This window comes from Nyctibius grandis, chromosome 1 (assembly GCF_013368605.1).
Source record: "Nyctibius grandis isolate bNycGra1 chromosome 1, bNycGra1.pri, whole genome shotgun sequence".
NCBI classification, from domain to species: domain Eukaryota; kingdom Metazoa; phylum Chordata; class Aves; order Nyctibiiformes; family Nyctibiidae; genus Nyctibius; species Nyctibius grandis.
The window spans coordinates 29178100-29191455 of NC_090658.1; the positions used below are offsets into that span (position 1 = coordinate 29178100).

At 34.6% G+C, this 13356-nt stretch overlaps 1 protein-coding gene across 1 annotated transcript in view; it reads right to left on the reverse strand.

Moving 5' to 3' along the window:
- LRPPRC (leucine rich pentatricopeptide repeat containing) overlaps nucleotides 1-13356 on the reverse strand; it is a 93763-nt gene that overhangs the window by 38264 nt on the left and 42143 nt on the right. Inside the window, exons 23-25 of the mRNA XM_068416903.1 lie at nucleotides 12205-12409; nucleotides 3932-4056; nucleotides 3284-3390 (exon numbers count right to left, since the gene is read on the reverse strand). Of these exons, the coding sequence (XP_068273004.1) occupies nucleotides 3284-3390; nucleotides 3932-4056; nucleotides 12205-12409 (437 nt within the window). The remainder of the gene's footprint in view (nucleotides 1-3283; nucleotides 3391-3931; nucleotides 4057-12204; nucleotides 12410-13356) is intronic.

Here is a 13356-nt window from a genome sequence, read left to right on the forward strand (position 1 = left end):
CCTCCAAGTAAGGGATAAATTCCAAAGTAACTAGAGCTAGACTTGATGACACAGAAGTCACGCTGCGCCACTCCAAGGGAAAAGAAGCTACTATGTGACCTTATGGTAAGGGGCAAGAAGAGACATGTGCCAACTTTGTTTTGGCATGATCACCTTTAAAGGACTCAAGACAAAAGCTAACTTATCAGTTGAGGTGCAATTAAGAACTGAAGACTAAATCATACTTTGATGTACTACAGCATCCAATGGTAGAACTTGTTCACAGTGGAAAGCAAATGAGCATTTACCAGCACATCCATCTACCAGCATAACTTCAAGGGCTCAGGAACCTTCAGCCACAGCTAGAATAAAATAGACTTTTACTTTACAGAGCAGCCAAGGCTGCCTCATTTGGAGATATTGTCTCTGAGAGAGGCTTTCTTCTCTAGCTATCTGCCACAGAACAAATGAGAACAGACCTTCAAAAGCTTAAAAAGGCAGTCTAGCAACATTGCAAACTGTTACTTATCAACCAAACTGTGATGCTTCAGAACTTAGCTGTATTTCCCCCCACCCCAGTCTTCTCAATCATAGCTTCTCTTTAACTTAGCATCACTTCAAGAGACTCACACCACCAAGCTTCAGTTTACTTGTTCTGGTATCCGTCAGGTGCATTCTTGGCCTCATCTCCTTTCTGTTCACCTTTCGTTGTCTTTTATACTATCGTTCTCTGCTTAGTCTTGCTCTTCTTCCAGCAAGCAGATGAGCCCTAGACCTTTACACTTTCTTGCTATGACGATATCTCACAACACGAGCTTATATATATATACATATATATATATATACATGCACAACACATTTGTGATCAGATAACGTACATACACAACTCTGGCCTGATTTTTATAATCTGACTCAAACCTTACCTTTCTTCCTTTCCCACTATTGTCACCCATTTGCATTTTACCAAAGATTGAGATTTAAGTTATTTTCTTATTCCTGGGGCTTTGAGCTGCAATTTTTTCAAAGCAGCAGCTGTCACTAAGTTTCACATAAGCATCTAGTGTACCTCTGATTTCTAAAAATAGCAAGAGCAAGCAGAGGCAGTGGTCTCCAATGAGTAACACCACATTTAAATGACCATATCCTCCACGGTCTTCATTTCCTTAGCTCCTAAGGAAATTTTTTTCCAGCTTCATTACTACCCTTTCAGATACTCTCTATTAACTCCGTAGATACTTTTAAAACTAATGATATCACTAAAATCAATTGACCACCATAATTAGCAATATACGGTAAAAGTACGTGCTGAAAGGTAATCTATGCCTAAAATGCAACAGCATGTAGAAAGTGGCACCGATTGATCACCTTTACTGAATATTATTTCATAAGAATGGAAAATAGAAAAACAACGTGACCACAATCAACAAGTAATTTAGTCGCAAAACCCACTGAACTAGAGAAAAGGTTCATACCTACACCCTGTACTCCATCTTCAACATTCTATTCATTAAGGCTTCGACTTCCCAACAGACAAAAAAACCATCTTGTTTATGGTTTAAAGCAATAAAAGCTATTTTCTTCTTCAGCAGAATACCAATTTTAAGATCCCCCCCCCCGCCCCATGGAAAAAATTCATTTGAAAATACCTAACATATTGTTACATAATAAAAGAATACTAAAAATATAACACACCATATAGTAACTGATTTTGTGCCACCTTATCCACTGGTAAAATACATGAATACTATTCCCAGCTAAACTCCTATACTCCTAAAAATTCTGGAATTTAAAACCTCTTTTTCTCAACAGCACATACAAAGCTCTAATTCATACTTCGTGGAAGTTAGGTAAGAGCAAGAAAACCCTCTCTAAATAGCATAAAAAGCCAGGAAAACTTCCATTTAGATATCAGGTGTTCAGGTTTATGCCTAAGTGTCTGTTTGTCGTTACTAATAATTTATGATCAATCACCAAATACCAAATATTTGCAGAGATAATTTGGCACCTATTATGAAAATGACAAAAGTTTAAAAGCCCAAACAATCTGATAATTTGCTTACTATCTTATTCATGACTGCTGAACTGTAGCCACCAATGTAAGTTTTGAGAAATTAAAAGCCAGTATCAAAGAAACAGCTGCTAAATCACATCAAGTACCAGTCTTAATTTTACACGCAATTCTCAGATTTCATCCTTTTACCTCCTGTATGCTTTAATCACTACAAAACAATTCCTCAGTGTCGTCTTCTGTCAGATACTGATATTCTTCTGTATTATAAAACGCTGAGCTCCAAAAAACCCTCTTAGAACAAAAATATTAATGTTTCAACATTGTGCTTAGCAATTTCCACACACCCTGCAGCAGGACAGTATCGTTCCAGCACAGACTAACAAGCAGATCTTGAGTTCAGATTTTTTAAACGCAATAATTCTATTAGATAATTCAAGTAGGGATAACTGGTATTTCAAATACTCTAGGGGAAATTAGGAAAAAAGCATACTTTGCCTTAGGAAGGAAAAAAACCCCAAAATTAGGTTACAAAGTTGTGTATGTATATAACACAAAAACAATGAGGACAAAGCATTACTTTTTCTGCAAGATGCCTCCTCCCACACATTAACCAGAAAACTTATGCAGCATTTTAAAAACACACAACTGTGTTAAGAAAAATAATCACAATCTGGGCAGACTCTGCAGCTGCCCCTTTGACTTATCAATTTCAGTAAGCACAATTTCAATCAAGTCTAGATAAAATATACTAATCCTAAATAGACCAAGTTTGTCACCTACCACTTCCTATAAGCTGCTTACTATCCTGAAAAAGAGAGAGAGAGAGAGAGAAGAAATGCTAAATTAAATGCCAAATAGTAGCAGACAGCGCTTGTTTGGCTGATTAACTTGTAGACAAGCATTACAAATAAATCTGAGCATGGTCTGCAGCAAATTAAATTCCAGTGCTTTTAAGAACAAAGAATTCTTTCGGAAAGAGGATTAGCAACTTTACACCCAGGAATGCCAGTTTAATTTAATTGTTCCACAATCCGATATTTAATATGCAAATATCATTTTGATATATAACAGCAAATTTGAAAATGTGAGGAAACAATTTCAATATACAACAAGACTGTGTCTCTTCTGAACTGTAATTATACAAAATAAAGCTGGTTGAGGTTTTTTTATTATTGGGATTGAATTCTATTAACATGAATCGGAACAAGTCTAATTAAAGGTTAAAAACTTTAAATGTTTCTAATTAAGAGTCTAAATAGCTGCACGATGAGAGTACTATAGTTAAAATCCCACCTCAATGACCTTCCTGGCCTCTTTGTATTTCCCTGTTTGCAAGAAGGCGAAGAAGAGATCATAAAGAGCCATCATGTCACCATATTCTCTGCTTATAAAATCTGAAACTAAAGAGAGAATAAACTCATTAAATTTACTACATAATTTACTAAATACATTGAAGCATTTTAATATATACATCAGATATTCTTAATACTATTATTTTCCAAGCTTCACAAAACTCCAAGAATAAGCTATAGGGAAATAAACTTTGAAACATACAGAATGATTACAACATACTACACAATTTGTTGTAGCTTTGTGGTTGAGCATATTTTAAATGTTTTTCTGTTCATCTGCACTATATTTTGAATTAAATTCAACAAAATAGCCTATATATTGGCACTGTCTACTTGTAGAGAGTGAGGATACAGGATTTCTTAACTGCACAACTATTTGAAAAACAGATGTGTTGTTCTTCTAAATTTGAAATTAATATCAATTTTCAATTTGAAGAACGTATGCATCATTTAAGTGCTTTAAAGTTACATATATAAACACCATTTTTTTTTTCTTTCGAATGAAAGAAATGATATACAAATCATGGAAGAAAAGCCTCCAGAAAACACAGTTACAAAACCAGACAGCATTTGACTACATGCAACTAACCCTTTTGCAGAAGATCAGCATCTCCTTTTTCTATCAGTCTACAGTAGATGTTATGAACCTGAAGAATTTTACCATACTTCTTATAACAGTTGATTAAAGCTTCCAGAGCTGCAGGCATGTCATCCCTTGTGGAATAAAACAAAACAAGAATAAAAACAATCAAACATTCCAAGCGGGAGCAGTGCATTCTGAATCCACTTCAGTCTTGAAAATTTCAAGGAAAGTTCATTCAGCAGTCTATAATCCACGAGTGTTATTCTCCCCTTGCCCCCTCAATATGCTACAGTTACTTTGAAATAACAGGTAAAGTTTTCCTACAAACAAATACCATGTATGCCTGAGAGCCACCACAGAAATGAAAACAGAACTGAAGATTTATGCCTAAACCTCTTGGCTGTGTAATTTTTGATTGCATGAGCACTACAAATTAACCAGAGGTGTGAATACTCTTCATCATTGGAAGCACTTAATTTTTGAAGTAAAAATCTTAAGTTCTGCTATATACTATTGTGTCCAAACCCCAATTCCATGGAAATTTCAGTTTGTATTTTGGAGTTCTATTTTTCCTGTTAATAAGAAATATTGTGCACATTATGTTACCTCCAAATGTCTCTCTTTAGACATTTTCAATTTTTAAGCTCTTTAAATTTTTTCCGCAGCATTTTTATGTCAGTATAGATCTCCAGAGTTAATTAAATTAACCACTGCTCTTTAGATTGCTTTATACTTGTTTTACATCTTTACAGACTAGCTATAAATCATCTCTTGATTTCCATTTCGTCACAATTGCAGGGCTAGTGTTTTTTCATTCTATATAAAGGTCAGAATCCAATGTATATTTTCTGCAATAAAAATGTGGGGTTTGCAATTAATTTAGCAATATAGTATGGTACCAAAATGTCTTTTATGCTGGCCTATCCATGTCACATAGAGCCACAGCACTAGTATATATCCATGGTACTAGTAAATTAGTGCATAAAATGCTGACTTCCCTAAATGCACTTATTCAGAAGTCTTTGAGCAGTAAGTAAGTACGATATTTCAATTGTTGTTACCTCAGTCCTTTGCTGACTTTTTTCCCTGCATATACAGTACTAATGCCTTCAGGAGTATACACAGTCAAAATGCAAAACTGAAAAGCCATAAAAACAATCAGATCTGGAACTTAAAATAATAAAAGATATAAATCAACATTCTACACTGTGCAACTAACAGAACTAAATCTGCAGACTCTTTTTCAAAAGACTACAACCCAATCTGAAAAAAACCAAACCAAAACCAGAGGACAACCGCTGAAACACTGGTAAAACAATATGTGAAGTTATTCTTTGAAGGGGAAGATTTAAACTGAAACAAAACAAGATGACAGGCACAAAATATAGTAAAGAAGCCAAACCATCACTAAGACTGCATTTTAGATTTCAAAAGGCTATTCAAATAAAAGGTGGTGGAAGTAGGCAAGGGAAAAAAAGCAAAAAACACACCTCCAAAAAAATCCACTTAACAGCAGCAGCTGAAGGCCATGATAAAACTGACTCAAAATAATGATTTTGCATTCCTGAAGCAACTTTATTATTGATCAGCTGAACCTTAACAAATTAAGATAGTTCTGTTAAGCCAAATTCAGATATCGTCTCCTCACACTGCATTTCTTGTGCAGCACAAATTTTGCTTTTTCAAAGGAGGAACTATCTAGACTACTATATACTATCTTCATCTAGGCTAATATTTTCAAAATTTTAAAAGCAGATCACAGAAGAAGAATTTTGTTCAGTAGTACTGGCATTCTGAAAATGAACCTAAGATGATAGATTTCTACCTTATCCCCCTTACTGAGCCCTGTTTACAGTGCATCTTCTGGCACCCCATGGAGTCATTTGAATTTTTGTCATTTGGGGTGAAGACTAAATTACAGGTTAATTTCAAAACTGCAAGTAGATGTTGCAGGCTAGATTACTGTCATAAAAGAGAAATACTATGGTAGTTACCATAGACAGATATAAAGCTTTATATAATCAGTATTTTTCTCTCCTGCTTTAGATGCAAGTTTAGTTAACATCTGAAAAAACAGTTTTACAGAAAACTACTCACTTTCTAAGGAGGCACAACAACATTTATACATTCAAATTAAAGTTTTCAGTGATAAACCTAGCTTTTCAGACTGATGCTCAAACAGTATTGTCTCAGCTGTACTCCTAAAGGATTAAAGTGACTGTTTTTAGGTCAAAGCTATCAATAAACGAATGAATAATTGGAATGTCATTCAAACAGGAACATTAAGAGTTTTCTAGTCTCCAAATGTATACTTCTGAAGGCATTAATACTGTATACGCAGAGAAAAAAAGTCAGCAAAGAACTGAGATGACAACAATGGAAATACTGTACTTTTTACTGGTACTTATTGCTCAAAGACACCTGAATAAGTCTGCATTTAAGGAGGTCAGCATCTTACACACTAATTTACTAGACGTTTGTTTAGAATCTATCGAAATCTGATATATTTGTTCTGTTGCATTCAAGCAACCAACCAGTCACCCACAGTTTACTAGTGAAGAGTGTTTATCAAACAGATAAATGATAGAACTGGCAACAACCAGCTATAAAACAATAGAAGGTATAAAAGGTATAAAAGCTCAGCCTCTACAAAAAACCCATTTGTACTACTACTGCAAAGTAAAAAAAACCATCAAGCTTATGCTTGTACTTGAGTTAATATGATTTATTCAAGAACCTGCAGTATTTCTTAATTGTCACAAACTGCAATTAATTCCAAGTAAGTACCAGCAACTACTTTTGTAAGCAGTTTTTTAATCCTGTTAGAAAAGCCCAGTGAAAATTAGGAACTTACTGTAGGCTTCAAATTTCGAGTAAAGGTAACATCTTAGTGTGTTTCTTGTTATGACTCACTAACTTAAAGAAAAAACTGCACAAAAAAGATTTTCCACATTTTAAGAAAATGCTATTTAGACATATAAGGATTTTAAGCTAACAAACATCCGTACATTCAAAAATATACGTCAGTCTTTCTGTACAAACCTATGCACGTCGAACACCCTTTTATCTTCCCAAAGGATACTTACTACACTATTACACTAAAAGCCTGGTCCAAAATTACTATTTAATTAATATGGATTGAGTCAAAAAAAGAAATAAAGCTCAAATACTCATAGCCATGTTGGAAAAATCTGATTTCCAGTGTCAGTCTGGACAAAATAGTATTTAAAAATGAAGCATGGATCATCTGTGTTCATATTTGAGTTGGCCAGATACTACAGCTTTAAGTCACTCACAAATATTATCTGTTCAGTACTAACACCTGTTCCACTTAAAGATTAGGTGTATTTTTCCCTCTCATTGAAACTTGTTCTTTCAAAAAAAGAAGATATACTATTATTTTTGAATGACAGAAGGAGCCTCAGTCATCACTGTATTATGCCTGGCCCTTATGTAATCCCAGAAGAGTCCGACTTGGGCATTATTTTTCAACTAAATTGACGCTAGGGTTAAGATACCATAAGTTTTTTGATTCATTTGGTTTCTGTTTAGGATACCTATGAAGTCCAAGATACTATGGGCACAATCTTCCAAAATATTTGTGTGGGCAATTTTACTCACACAAAGCTATTTGAAGAGACAAAATTACTCAGATGTCTGAGTGCTTGCAGAACGCACTCTGTAGCAGGACTGGCTATAACGTGCATGGATATAACACCCCAGCCCCGCCTTCAATTTGAACAAGCCACTCCCCTCTTGCTTCAAGAATGTAGCACTAAATCTAACCCTTTTACTTGTAATAAAAAACTTTCCCAACCAGAGAGTCTGCCTGATAAAAATAAGACTCCAAATATTGATTTTAATTGGAATGAAGTGCTGCAACATTATGCATAAAGCTTTAGTGAAGTGGCAATTTACCTAAGGGGTTTACTGATTGAAAAGCTCTCAAACCTGAAATCACTAGAGAGGTAGAAAGAAAAAAGGGACTCTCTGGGGTGGGGGTGGAGGATAGTCTGGTAAAACAAATCCCTCTCTACAAATCTGAAGCAGATGTTAGTGTAGAGGGAAGTCAATTCAGCAAGGTACAATCAGCTTTACAAAAATTATTCTGTTAAAAGAGAACAGGCTCTTGAAAGAGCTAAATGTTTTTCTGTTCATTTGCTATACTAAGGAATTTTCAAGGAGACTGGTGTTGCAATTACAACTAATCCTCCCCAAAAAATTAACTGTGTTGAAGGCTTTGTAATTTCCCTAGGTACAATTTAGCTGTCACTTACTTTAAAATTTACTCAAACATGCGTTCCGAACAGCACTAACTTCACATGTCAAGTGCTTTCCAGCCAATTGAGTCTAAACTGGAAGTCAGTGTTAAACAACTGAATGATTAGACAAGATAGCTCATTTCCCTGCTCTTTTGTTCAGAATAAAATGCCACATTTACATTATCAGACTCAACAGGATTTTCTGACAGAGGGAGAAAAAACCCTAGTGAACACTGTCCGCACCAAGCACATGAAGCCTGTCATTTACCAATCATCCTTCAAAAAGCAATAGCCATGAATGTAACTTAATTACGACCCAATGATCCTTGACAAAAAATCATCTTATCACTGTCCTGTCCCCATAGGGCAAATGAGACACTTTTGTCCTTTGGCACTGATGATGCTAAATTCCTAATTGCAATAATGGAGTACGAGAGCCAAACATCCCTAATTTCATTGCAACACGTAAGAGTTTTAATACAAATATTTGAAATAAAGCCACTAAAAATTAGAAAAAACTCTCCCCACTAGAGATATTTTTACTCACTAAAAATAACACCTAATTTAAAAAGATGCTTATTTTTAAAAGTAAATTTAAAAGTCAATTAACTTTTATGTGCTACAGAATGATCTCTAACAAAATCACAAGTGAATTTAACTCTGTGAAAAAAACAAGAGAAAAATCGTCAAGGCACTGGATTCACGAAGTATCTACTACATAAGAAACTAAACAAAATGGGTTTATATAAGATTAATCACAAACCAGCACACAATGCCTTACTGGACAAAAATACTAAAATACACTTACTAAAGAAACACAGTCCAGCTACAGCCTTTTGATTGTTTAAAATACAAATATTAACTGCCTGTGTTCACAGACTTAAGACTACAAAATATTTTGTTCATACAGTCTGTAACATAATGTTTTCATAGTTTACCTGCAAATTTTCTTCCCTCTGCTTAAAAGCTCTTCGGATATAGGGAATTAGTAAATTTAAAACCTGAAGACGTTTTGTTTGTTTTCTCAGAGATGATATTATTCAAGGAGAGTAGAAACAAACTTATGTTAAAGAAAAGACAGGAACCACATCAAATTTTTAAGATGTGTATTCCTATTTTTGGTTGTACGAAAGTTGGCTTGTGCATCTTTCTTGGAAGAAGGAAAAAATCATCACTAGTTACTGTATCTGTTAATTTATCATTCTGTAAATAGGTATTATCAAAGTATCGGATAGCACAGGAGCAGGTTACCTTCACAAACCTCTTTAGTTTTGTAAAATGGCTCATGTTCAAACAGGTTTCCCCTGACAGTTGGTAGAGAAGGTAAAAGCCAGAACTAGTCCTTAAAATCTGAAGAAATTTTATATGGTGTAGGTAAAACAATCTTTTCCAATTATTATAAGTTGGAAAAACAGTTCAAAAGTAAGACATGTTTTAAGAAAAAGTACAAGCTCTTCACATCCTTGCAGCTTTTAGAAACTAAGATTTTTGTCATACTGTCCAAGGCAGGTTAATGACCTTGGATGACAGACCAAGATTTCAGAGGTGGAATGTCTTAATTTTTAATGTGATTTCACCATCTTGAGAAACTGTTCAGAGTCATAAATAAAAATCATACAATTAAAAGCAGGGAGGTGGTTCCCCTTAAATTTACTCAGGGTAAAAAAAAAAAAAAAAAACACAACCAAAAAACCAAGATCGTATGAGTTCTGTCTCTAGTTATTCAGTTAAATATTTCTCAAAATATTAAATGCAAAATGTCCATTCTACTAGAATATTAGATTTTGTTAGCTTTTGTCAAGTTACACTGTTCATCATCAAGAATTTTTTTGTTTTCCATGCTCTGCAGCAAATTGTCACTTTTAACATACACTAGGACTTAGCAAGAATTTCAGAATATTCACAACTGGGTACAGAGCAAAGGGGTAGATGAAAACATTTTGCACCCACAATTGTCAAAAATCTCCAAAAGCAAATCAGATTCCTTTACAAGCAATTAAAAAGTTTGAAATTAAGAACACAAAACAGTAGCACAACTACTGCCATGGAAGATTAAAAAACATCGCAGAGCTAATTTCAGAGGCATGCTGACGACCTGCAGCTAAATGACAGCATTTCAGCATGATACTTGAGCTGCAGGGTGGCAAATAGTAAGCACTACTGCTGCAAGAAGTGACTAACACTTATTTCAGTCACTCATAACTTTCAAAAAGTCTTATCATCTCCAAGACCAAAAAATAAAGAAAAATCAAAATCAGTGAAATTTACTTATTCCTCCCAAGCAAATTATGTGGAAAAAGCTTCCCCCTTCTGTTCTGCCTGACACTGGAGAGGAAGCAAGTCTCTCCACCCATTAGGCAGCAAAAAAACCCATAGGAAATGAGCTTACTTTGTATTGTACTTATATAAACAAAATCTATTGAGTTATACAGGTGAGTACCAATGACTTGTAGCCATACAGTTCCACAGTACGGAATTACTTTCTCCTTTAAAAATCTTGTCTCATCAAGAGTCCCTTTACTAAAAAAAACTTTTTAGAAAGTTATACCAAACATTTACAATCCAAAAGGACGTGGAATCAAACTAAAATAACACTCTTTACTGTCCCCCTTTGCACTCACTTTGCAATCACATCTTTATTTACATCATCATATACTACTTCTGAGGTGAAAAGAACCCATGTAGCACCATGTACAGCTTGCATGTCAACATGCATAAAGCAGTTACGTAAAATGCAGCCTCTCTTACTGCACACTGCAAAGCGTATCAGATATTTTTGACACATTAGTTACATGTGATTGCAGTTAAACTACTTTCATAAACATCTGCCTTGTCTTGTGTTGTAACCAAAGCAGTGTTGCTGACTGAAAAGATGCATACTATATTCTTAAGTATCGACCACTACAATAAAATATTATTTTTAGAAGAGAATGTACACACATCTACCAAGAGTTACACCTTTTTGACAAGAATTTTTAGTACAGGAAATGTTGTACAGACCTTGCATACCCAGAATACTTAAAAAACTAAAAAACTCTACAAGTTAACAGGAACGTTAATATGCATCTTTGAGGCTGACTTCCACAATACTATGAAAAATTCATTTATTTCATAGGTAATACTTTTAAGCCAAGAACATTTCATATACATGAACCAAACTGCAAGAAATTGCAAGAGATTAAAATCCAGCAACTACATAAATGACGTAAGAAAAACATAAAAGGACCGTGAATATGGTAAAGGAAGTGAAAAGGGGCTCTTGGCTCAATTTTAGTAAGAAATTGCTGCATAGTTCACACATGCATTAACTTAAAATATCCTACACCTCGTAACGAAAATTTATGCAAAGGAACATGACACATAGAGTTACAGATACTTCCTGCCAGAATGAATATATGAACTTCCTTTTCTCTATTAAATGGTATTAAAAGTATATATGGAAAAAAAAAACCCACAACAGACAAACCAGACAGTACTTTAAATTTTAAATTCAGTAGCATAGCAGTCTATTGGCAATAACATCAAATCATTTAAATTATGTGAATTAAAAATATTTCAGTGTTCAACAACCACCCTTCAACTCACCTGAGATGTACTGGATGGCACAGCAAAATAATGCTGTTTTGATGGGAAAACACATACTACTTAACCACAAGAGCTGGGAATATACCTATCATGCTCTGAATAGCTATCTTGTCAAACAGACTTTAAAACCAACTAATTCATAAGCATGCTCCAATATACAGCTGCTTCATCTCTGATGTGTTCATACAACACAGCTGTTGATCCCAGAGACCATGATGTGATGTGTAACTGATGAAAACAGACTCTAACTTAAGAAAACACATTCGTTCATTACTATTCCTAGATCACTTAAGTATTATATGTGTGTGCATTTTTATGTGCATGAACACTTTCAACCATGAATGTGCAGCTGTGTATAGCATACACAGGTCATATAACACAAATAAATATCATATCATAACTTGTTTCATCTGAAGCCCAAGCACAGCTTACTTTTCAAGGTGAACTGTAATCAGAGGGGAATGAAGGACAGCAGTTTCTGCCAACCCCAGGTTCACAATGGTCTCATGTAATCGATTCACTGTTTCAACTTCACCTCGCATGGCAGCGGCATTAAGAATGCGGAAAAAAGATGCAACTGTTCTGTCTGAGATAGGAACATCCTTCTCTTTCATCTCCGTTAGAATGTTAATAGCATCTACAATGAAATAACACAAAAGACCCTTAGGTAATTTCATGTAGGGAAAACAAACTGCTATTAAAACAGCATTTCAAACCCAGCAGGAATGTAAATTCTGGCGTATAATGCTGATTTCAAGTTAATTACTACTTGCATTTCTAAACGAGACTACAATTATAAATCCACAATAGCATGGTTTTATCATTTTGCTGCAACTTTGACTACAAATTATAGATAGGAACTGTGTGCCCACTCTGCACCACATAACCCTGTGCAGCCTGCCCTAGAGCTGCAAGATTCTACTAAATGGATGCTTTTATCGTTCAATGCTAACATCTGCTAAATCACTCCATTGTTTCTTCAGCAGATGGCTTGTCACGAGGCCAGATAATAAAGATATGTTTACACTGTATATACAGCCAGACTAATGGTCTGATACCGATAGGGCCTGTTTGCTGTGTCGATACTAATTAGCCCAGGAGAGCCAATGAAAGCTTTCTAACAGACTGCATGTTAAAACATTAGGTTCATTAAGCTTCATTAGTAAGGCAGAAATAAACATTTTGGTATATGGAATAAGTGCATTTTTATAACGTTCTTAATTACTGCACAGACAGAATGTTTTGACCACTTTACATCGGGTCATATTTATGAATTGTTTTATTTTCTCAGGGACATTTATGCTTTTAAAAGCAAGCTAATCTTTTCAAACTGCTTTAATGTAGAGGTGGTCATGATCTGATTTATTATGATTTGGAAAACACCAGCTTTGTTTATTATTTTTCAAACAGTAAGCTTAATAAGAGGCCAGGGAAAATTTCAAAGAAAGATCTTACAAGAAAAAAAAATACATTAGCTTTTTCATTTTATCATATAGTGTTCGATATAAAACCATAACATTTTGTGTCTAGGCTTGGACTACGTTTTTATGGTGTTAAGTCTTCTACAAAATCCTAGAACTCGAT